At 43.2% G+C, this 10,202-nt stretch overlaps 1 protein-coding gene across 1 annotated transcript in view; it reads right to left on the bottom strand.

Moving 5' to 3' along the window:
• Cog6 (component of oligomeric golgi complex 6) overlaps nucleotides 1-10,202 on the bottom strand; it is a 43,155-nt gene that overhangs the window by 5,454 nt on the left and 27,499 nt on the right. The window contains exons 16-18 of the mRNA XM_005343962.2: nucleotides 7,522-7,629; nucleotides 6,432-6,485; nucleotides 4,074-4,153 (exon numbers count right to left, since the gene is read on the bottom strand). Coding sequence (XP_005344019.1) covers nucleotides 4,074-4,153; nucleotides 6,432-6,485; nucleotides 7,522-7,629 — 242 coding nt within the window. The remainder of the gene's footprint in view (nucleotides 1-4,073; nucleotides 4,154-6,431; nucleotides 6,486-7,521; nucleotides 7,630-10,202) is intronic.

Below are 10,202 nucleotides of genomic sequence, written 5' to 3' on the forward strand. Positions count from 1 at the left end.
TTTACCTAGTCACAAATGTCAAAATTTCAAAACTCTTAATACAGACCACTACAGAAGTGCACAGAGAAATCATTCTCATTAAAATCTGCTCATGCAAATTGATTGTATTTTAAACAGTTATATACAGCACTGAGCTAGCAAATGAACCGCTTGCTTCTAGAATCAGGGAGCTTGTTAACCAGCACTTAGGATTCTCGTTGCCTAACAACCTGGCGCATCTTCAGCATTACCATAAACCTACTGTTCCTAAAAATAGCTTCTTTCTACACGCAGGTTCTGAGATCAGTAAGCGTGAGCTTTGGCAAGGCACAACCACGTGCACACCAGGAGAAGGCTTGCCCAGTTAAGGGCTGGGAAGATAAAACATCGAGGAATCATGAGTGTTGGTGTGTGCAGCTTTAGCGTTGCTGGTTTGGTTTTGTGTTTAGCTCTGGCTGGCCTGGAACTTGTTATTTAGACCAGGATAGCCAGGAGCCCGCAGAGATCTGAGTATCTTGGCCTCCTGTGTCACCATCCCTGGCTCCATGAAGTACTCCATGCTCTTCAGTGTTACTCTTAGAAAAACGCACCCTTTATGAACTGATGCTATTATCACCGGGAAGTGTTTCTGTTTCTCACGTTAGCACCTCGTCTAATTCCTCTGGTGTTGACACAGCTATCTCAGCATTATTGTGATTAGTGCTGCCTGGCTTCTATCGTCCTTTTAACTGTACACTGTCTTCTGCTCTCAGGCACCTGAGCCATGTTGTAAGTCAGTCTAAGGTATTACTGCCTTTCTATGGGAGCACACCGCCTTCTACATTCTACAGCTACCTGCCAGGCTGCACGTCCGTCTATTGTCGTGCTGGTTTTTCCATTTGCATTTCTCTCCTTCTTTCCTTGTCTGCTTCAGAGACTGCTGGACAGTTTCCTGTGTACCCTCCAACAGCACTGCACACCCCACCTCACAACAGTACTGCACACCCCACCTCACAACAGTACTGCACACCCCACCTCACAACAGCACTGCACACCCCACCTCACAACAGTACACTCCTACTGCCCTTGGAATCAGTGGTTCACATGGATTGCGACCTCTTTTGGGGTCAAACAATCCTCTCACAGGGGTCACTTAAGCCCACCAGAAAACACAGATATTTACATTATAATTTATTACAGCAGCACAATTACAGTGACGAGGCAGCTAGGAAATAATTTTATGGTGGGGGTCACCTCAACCCGAGGAACTGGCATCGGGAAGGCTGGGAGCCACTGCTCTAGGTGCTCCTTTAATGTCCACAATTCACTTCCATGTTTAGCCTGTCTTCATTCTTCATTACTCTGAGGTTACTTTCCTTCATCCTGAAGAATTCCCTTTATCATCTGCTACAGTGCAATATGCTGGTGTTTATGTAGATGGTAAGATGTATTAATTTTGCTATTAGCTTTCAAGGATTTTTTTCCTTTGGTATAATTTTTGGTTTACTGGGGCTAGGAATTGAAGCCAGGGCTGCAAACACCCTAAGTAAACTCTCCCATGTAGACACTGTTGTAGTTCAGTGTGCTACCAACACCCCACTATCTTGCAGCTGTATTGTTTCCAACACAGAGTCAGCTCCTATGAGCACCAACTCATCCCCCTGGCTGCTCTAGACGGTGCTGTTTACATCAGCTTTTGATGCCCTGTGCATTCTGCTCGGGCTCAGTTAGCTTATTGGGGATGAGGATTCCCATTTGACATCACATCTGGAGAAAGTTTTCCTTCCATTAAATGTTTTTCTCCAATAACGAGACACTCCTATCACATATAATTGAGTGTACACACATGTATGTGTGCTTCCTTCCCTCTTTAGCTGGGTGCGGTTTCCCTCAGGAAGGACGAAGGCTTCCTTTTACACTCTGGACTTTCCAGGGTAAGAGCAGCAGCCTCAGGGAAGTGTCCCTCTTTACTTTCTCAGCATATTGAAGCTTTCTCTTAATGCCTGGACACACTTCCAAAACCTGCCATAAGTATCCGCTAGTTCTGTAAGCACTGTCTGTGGGTCTGTCTCTATTAATGGATCTCTTTTCTCCTTTGGGTTCACATTTTCCTGCTCCTAAGCAGTCCTGGGGTGTTCCCCCAACTGGGGACTCACGCCTCTATGTACGGCACCAGCAGGCATCCTTCAGAAGCCAAACTGTGTTTGGAAGGTAGAGCACTGAGTTGGAGATTAGTGTGGTATTTAGCGTGAGTCTCCACCAGCCCATCTGTACCTTGCTTTGAAGGTTTGGGCTCTCTGAGGTCTCTAGGATGTTGTCCAGGTTACAGCTGCTTTTCAGTTTAAAGGTCACCAGTTTAAAGGTCACCAGTAGTTATTCTTTCACTAATGTTTCTTTTCCTTTTCTTAATTAAAAACTTGTTTCAGTTTTGTTTATCTATGTTTAGTTTTGATTACACAGATAATGAATACAAGTGCTACTCAAATCTTCCTTAAATCAAACAAAACAATTATTTCACTGAAACTGTGTTTTTACTTTTAATATAAGAAAAAAAAATGGAAGGAAGAAATTGACCCTAGAGAAATAGTTCTTCAGCCACATAGCCTTTCCTCACACTCGTCTGGAAGCACGCACACTCTGTCCTCTTGTCAAGCCCTATGAACTCTACTCTGATGCTGACATGGCCATAACTGCAGACTCTGTGGTGCACAAGGTGAACCCTGGGCACTGGCGGCAAAGAAAACAGTGCCTTTCTAATTTATTCCACAGAAAAAGGAAAAACTCTTTAAAACCACTTAATTTCTCTATTTCTTTCTTCGTTTTCTTGACAGCCTTACTTCCTAGTCCCTTAAATATGTTCAATATTTTCCTTTACGACTGGATGTCCAATCAAAACTCTCCTTTGAAAGCCAAATCTTAAGACAAAAAAACAAACAAACAAAACAACAACAACCCGAGAGTGGAGCACTGTACAATCACAACTCAGAACAGCACCAGCAGGGGGGGGGGCAGGCAGGGGTGCGGAGGATGCTCACTTTACACAGACCCCTTGAAGGGCAGGGGCTAAGGGCATAAGGTTGTATATGTAGTTACTTTTGCCTAAAGTGAGTATCATTTTGGAAAGACTCACAGTTTAACTAGATAAAAGTTATCTGTTCCTACTTCAAGTACTATATAAATAAGATCAAATATAGACTGCAATGGATATGAGAAAAGCCTATTTTTGAAGGAAAAGAAACGCTACCAGCTAAAAACAGAAAGATGTCTAATTAGCATACACACTTCAGTGCTGACTCTGTTCGCTGCTCTCTATGATCTAAATGTTAGAGAACAGGACAGGCAGGATGGTCAGCCAACAGCAGTGCCTCTGCCAAGTCACAATCTGACTTTAATCCCTGAGGCTCACCGAAGTGCAAGGACACAATCCCACTCCCTCAAGCATCTTCTGACTTCCACAAGTGCATTGTGGCATGCATATGCCACACACACACCCCAAATGTTATAAAAGTTTAAAAAGTAAACAAACTGAAAATATTTAAACAAAAACTGATAACATGATTTTAAGATAGCAATGCTATTTTTTAATTTTTTTTCTTAGAAACACAACTTGAGGTACAATACACTGTTTCTTTAAGAACTCTCAGGTGCTTAAACTCAGTTACAGGATAATAAAATAATATCACCAAACACATTAAATTTATTACTTAAAAGTCACAAAATATGAGAAATTCTTCAACCTGAATGCAAGAGGGCTAAGTTCTTTCCATGAAGCCTATTCTGATGCTTCTGGCTCTCATTTCCAGCTGCTAGATTTGGTTCCTGTTCCCCAACCGTGCAGAGGACTGTGATCCTCTAAATAAATAACCCTTTATTCTATGTAATTCTGAACTAGTGTGGGATTATTCTATAACTTCCATCATCAGAAGATTACATATTAATGAGAAGGAGGGAAATATGAGTAAGGAATAAGTATTGCCAAGGTTGATTCCCTGGGGTGCAAAGGCAGGAAAAACACTGAAAACTGCTCTTCATAGCGAATGTCTATCTGAAAAGGAGAACCATCTGCTATTTAAAAGGTTCCGATTCTCTCCCGCCTCCCTCTGAGCAGCACTTACTTCACTGTGGCGCTGAGGAGGAAGTTCAGCTGCGGCATCAGAAGGTGGTCTGGGGCTGAGAGGTAGCGGTCAAACTGAGCCTGAGAGAAGAAGGAGAGATGTGTGAACCCGCTAAGGAGCCACTGAACAGCCACTTCTGGGGAGTGTTAAAACTTCAGACTCCGGCCCCCAAACACAACTGTCCAGGGATTTTTGTTCAAATGAGCACTTCCTATCACAGAAACACCCTAAAACTGCCTATACTAACTTATTTAGAAAGGTTGGCAAGGGATAGTGGGTAGTCAAAGAGTGTGTGTGCATGTTACTGTGTGCACGTGTTTGTGGGTGCCTGTGTGCACGTGTGCATGTGTATTCAGAGGATGGAGGGCAAGGCTGGGCATTCATCTTTTCCCACCAAGACACTGTCTCTAGTAGCCTAGAATGCACCAAGTGGGCTAGAATGGCCAGTGAGCCCCATGGGTCCTCTCTCTCTCCCCCTCCTCCTCCCAGCACTGGGATTACAGGCATGTACCAACATACCTGGGAACCAACCCAGGCTCTCAGGCTTATGGAGCAAGCACTTCACTGACTGAGCCAACCCCAATCTTACAAACAAATTCCTAAGAAACTTGTTTTTTTTTTTTTTTTTTTTAAAGTGAATCTGAAATTCATTCATTGTCATCAGAAATTTTAAAGATAAAATTTCCTCTGAGATTCTAGTTTGCTAGTACAATTTACACTTGGTGTATATGCTATGATTGTTATTTCTCCGTGGGATCTTTCATCATGATGCAATGTACCCTGTCCATCTCACTTAGGGTTCTAAACCATACACTGTCTAACAGCAGTCCTGGTTGTTGTGATGGTTAATTTCAATTGTCTATTTGGTAGGACCTGGAATCACCTGGAATCTCAATGATGAACTATCAAAATTAGGTTAGGTTATGGGCATGAGAAAGTTTCTCAATTGGATTAATTTTAGGAAGATCCACACTAAGGCTGGGCAATACCATTTCATGGGGTGGGGCCACATGAACTGCAGAGATGGGGTTGGATGTATATGCATTTATTGATCTCTTCTTCTGACTATGGACTGCAGTGGCCAGCTGCTTCAAAACCCCATCAGGATGGATAGACCCTTAACCGTGAGTTAAAGCAAACTCCTTCTTCCTTAACTTGATTTCATCAGAGTATTTGATCATAGCAACAGGAAAAAGAACTAAGACCGTAATATGCAGGGCATCTCTGCTATCAGAACTATTCAGCAGAGGACGTTCACTTTGTTAGGGACTATCTGAAGAACTCAGGGCAGATGGTAACTTCAGGAGGCAAGCCCCAGGCTCTGGGAGGTGACTTCCTAGATGAACAAATGAAGGAGTTATGGCAAGAGAAGTGCTGTGAAACTTGCAGAGGGGTCATCTTATGAGTGACAGGGTTATGTGACTTACATGTGGGGAGATATGCACATAACATAATGCATATCTATGATGCAGGCACAGAACAAACAGAAGACCATGCTACATGAGGTGGTGCTCATACTGAAAGGAAGGAGTAGGGTGTGTGTGTGTGTATCTGTGCGCATGCATGAGTGTATGTACATGTGTTGGAAAGTATACATGAATATATAGGTGTGTTAATGACTATGTGAATTTGAGTCTGTTTGAGTGTGTATAAATATGTATGAGTGCATGTGTGTATCATGAATGAGACTGTAACTATATGTTTGTGAGTTTGTGTATGAGTAGGAATGTGTGTATCAGTGTAAATGTGCATATGTGTGTGCTTGTGTGAATGTGTATCGGTGAGTCTATGTATGAGTGTGCTCACGTGTGTGACTGTGTCTTAGTGTACATGTTGTACAGTGTTGAGGCCTGAGCACAGGATGGTGTACATGCCAGGAAAGCATTCTACCACTGCTGCAACTGCTTCCACAAAAAGAAAGTCTAAGCTAAAGGCTTTGTGACTCTCGTGCTGAAAGTAAGACGCTATTCTAAAACAGGAATCCGAGTTCAGTTAGCATCTCAGAAAGAACAAAAAAACAAGAAACAAAGACAGGCATTTAAGCCAGGAATCACGGCCAAAGAAAGTCTGCAGCACACAGCCCAACCCCACATGTGCCACCACTCCTGTCTCCCCATCAGATCAAGAACCAAACTCTGAAAATGAGGAGATCCTAAACTGTAGTACTGTGACTTCATCAGGTCTGAGGGGCGAGGACAACCAAAGGCAGCCCTGGGCAGGGCTGATAATAGGAGCCGACAGAGCTGCAGGGCACGTCATGGGAGGAAACCTATCACCCAGGACTTCGTCACTGCACAGTAAACCACGGCCAGTAGTGCCCAAGGACATCCACCTTGAAAGGGTTTGTGATGCACTTACCATTGCAGCCTTCAGTGCCACCGAGTCTAGGTTGGGCAAATTGGCTAAAGAACCCTATGAAAAAGTTATAAAAATGGTCTGTTAGAAGATTGCCCCCTTTCAGAAAAATCGTGTAGTTGCTTCTAGAGAAGAGTTTGCTCTTCACTGAAGTAAGAGTAGGGCCATAAATGAGGGGCAAAACCACATTTATCAACAAGGGAAATACCACCACACTTGAGATTTACTCAAGCAAGAAAAGCAAGCGACATAAAACTTGGAGGACGCTGGTGAGGTGTGGAGGTTTAGGGAGCAGACAACATGAGGAACTGGCTCCCCTGTCAATCAGGTACACAGAAGGGCGGAAGCTGTGAGTTCCTTGCTTCCCGAGGCAGCTTTTTTTTTTTTTTTTTTTTTGGTTTGCTCCGCATTTATGGCCCTACTCTTACTGTGGTTAAGAGAAAATGCTTTTCTTTGGAAGCACTTACATGAGTTTCTGAACTTGGGCAATCTTCTAATCTTACTTTGTGTTAGGGTTTCCCACCTCTCCAGAACCTCTTACTGTTGGGGCTCTGTAAGATCATTTTGGCCCAGAACACTTTCCTTCACGGATCTGCTAAACTAGATGGAGGATAATTTTACTTTCATAGTAATCCATTTATTCATTCGGCTGAAGGTGAAATGGGACTGTAAAAATTCACCATGATAGCTGGGTGGTGGTGCACGCCTTTAATCCCAGCACTCAGGAGGCAGAGACAGGCAGATCTCCATGAGTTCAAGGCCAGTTTGGTCTATAGAGCAAGTTCCAGATAGGCTCCAAAGCTACACGGAGAAACCCTGTCTAAAAAGGAAAAAAAAAAAATCACCAGTATAAACGTCTTGTACACTTTATAATACTCATTTCTGTGTATTTACATCTTATGACAGTAATTCCTAAATATTGTCATTACTCCTAACAAAGAATTATCTGCATTTTCAGGCACTCTCCTGACTCATGACAGACACTGATTAGGCCTGTCTCAGCAGAGGACACGAACAGAGAGAGCTGCTAACCAGTGGCAGAGCCAAGATTAAAATCTACAGTCCATCTTAGAAGCCACCCCTGAGTGCTCACCTGCTCAGGTTTGTGTTGCTGTACAGTATTGTAAATGTAGCTCAGGCCAACTCTAGTCAAAACATAAGACGCTTGCTCGTTTATGAGAGTGTCCAAATGGGCTTCAATCTAAAATAAATACAGAAGAAAAAGCACTGTAGAAGAGAACCAACAGAGACACAGTAAAGGAAGAGCATGCTGGGGCTGTCGTCACAGCCTTCTCTTGCTGTGGCCCAGACTATGGGACCCAAGCAGCCTCCACAACAGATTTTTCTTCCTGCTGTTACTTAAGAAGTTACAACTAAAAAGGATTCTAAGACAGCCACCAGCTAAGGAATATGGATTGATTCTCAGCTATTTCAAAAGCAGAACTCAAACAAAAGTCACAATGACCGTGTAAAATAAATTACTCGGGGATAAGAAGGGCTTGAAGGCTGCTTTCTGAGCCTTCCCTCCACTGCCTGAGGAGCCCCATCTCTGAAGAACCCTGATGGGACCTGGCCCTGCAGCTGAGGAATGGGGCCCCCGAAGGAAAGCACTCCAATAGAAGAGGCTGCTCCTTCCACCTGCCTGGTCCTCCCCATTCACTCCAAAGTGTCCCCAGGTTAGCCAGTTTGCTTGCCAACGACACAGAGCACCTGCCAACTCTCATTTCTGTCACCACATGAAAGCCTTCTAGTTCAAGCGACTCCAACACCTGTATTCCTCCCACAAAAAAGCCCGCAACATTGTTCTTTTTAATGAAAATACCCAAGGAAGCACAATTAAGAGTCCTTATTTCTTGGATTTATGGAAAACCAAATATTAGTAATAATTATAATAATTTGCTTAAATACAAGCATTTAATGAAAGTGAAAAGGAAACTAGTTGATGCTAACAACCAAATTAGTGACCTGAAGGAAAAACAGAAGAGAGAGAAAGTATCAAAGAAACATGCTAAAGAGACAGAATAAATTGGAGAACAGATTCATAACATAAAATAAAACAAAGACAGGACCTGCAGAACATAAGACAGTAACACACAGAGAAATTATTTTTAGAAAAATTAATGAGTAAATGAAAGGCTTGAATCTCCAAACTGAAATTGCTCTCATTGTCTAAGATGGCAATAATAAGAGAAACGCCTACAATATTCTGGGGACGTACCTGAGCCCAAAGGAAGATCCTTACAGGCCTCTAGGTAGACAGAGCCAGTTGCTCCAAACAGGAGACTCAGATTTCCCTGGTGTTACCAGCCATGCTGGGGAAAGCTGAGGGTGAGGGGGAGGTCAGGGAGATGACGTCTGGGCATCTAGAACCCATGGTCTAACAACATAAGCTGTGTCTCTGGAGGACTCTGAGGAGCCATGGCTTCTAGCACAGCCCTTGCCTGTCTCTGACATGAGTGTCAAGAGTCCAGCTGACACATGAAGATGTGGGTGGAGAGAACAGACCCTGGACACACTAACAAACTCCACTGAACAGGTATGGGACATCGTGCTGGCAGGAAACGTGCACAACACTGTGGACAAACATCACACGGCTGACAATGCAGAATAATGGCACTGTAAAAGCATACATCTGAACCTTTCAAGAAAAGAAAGAGACAAACGGCAGAGATATCGATAAAACCATATGATGAAGTTAAGTCCGTGGAAAAAAGTTATTGAAGACAGGAAGTTTAATCACTCTCTCCGACACGGCTCAGCTAGCACAGTATCTGTGCTGACAGCGTTCACCGCAGCACGGCTCTCACTGTCCAGCTGCAGTGGGAAGATGAGGAAGTTGGGGGAGAGGCCATCACCCGTCTGGAAGCATATGTGTGGGGACCAAGAAAGCCTGGGGATCATGAGACAGGAGGATGAGGGTGTGAGGAAGGAGGGACACGGAGAGCGATGGAAGACATAAAATACGCAGAAGGAAGGTCTGAGGGGATGAAGGTCACCGGCTGGAGAGGGGGAGGGAGGGCAGTGGAGGAAGAGTGAAGGAGACCAAAAATCAAGCCTCTCTAAAATCTTAAGTGGCAATACATACAAGTATTTAGAACTACCAAGATAAGTTCAAAAAAAAAAAAAAATGAACATCCAGAGAGACAAATGGAGAGGTGGTTGAGAACTGTGCCTTTTTACAATAAACTCCAAAATTATTAAGACTTTATGATTACTGATCATTCTTAAATGTTCTCAAATGAATTAGAAATTAGAAAATTTAGATGTATCAAAGTCACTCTTCAGAAAAATGCAAGGCTACAAATCAAACTTCATTATACCCACTACCAGTCTTCAGGCTTTAGTGACAGACATTTGGGGCTCTTTGCTTTAGCCTTGTTCTCCTGAACATTGCTTCTACCAGTACTATGTCAGTATCAGAACCCAAGTATTACACCTTATGAATGGCTTTGATTTAGCCATCATACAGACTTTTGAGAGACACCAGGTGGCTTATAGGAACAGTGACTGCTAGACCAGGGCATTTTGGCTAATACTGCTTTACTCACGGACAGAATATGTCTGGTCTCTGTAACACTTGCTGCACCTGCTACATGCCCTGCAAATTACAATTACAATATAACACGACATCTGCACACAGCACTGAACACTCAAATGAATCAGAGAGCTTTCTCATACCATCCTATGCTAGAATATAATCAAGTTCTTTAACCATTTCACATTCTGACTTCTTTAAAGCTGAAAATCAGAAGTGTGTGTGTGTGTGTGTGTGTG

This window comes from Microtus ochrogaster, chromosome 1 (genome assembly GCF_000317375.1).
Source record: "Microtus ochrogaster isolate Prairie Vole_2 chromosome 1, MicOch1.0, whole genome shotgun sequence".
Classification (NCBI taxonomy): domain Eukaryota; kingdom Metazoa; phylum Chordata; class Mammalia; order Rodentia; family Cricetidae; genus Microtus; species Microtus ochrogaster.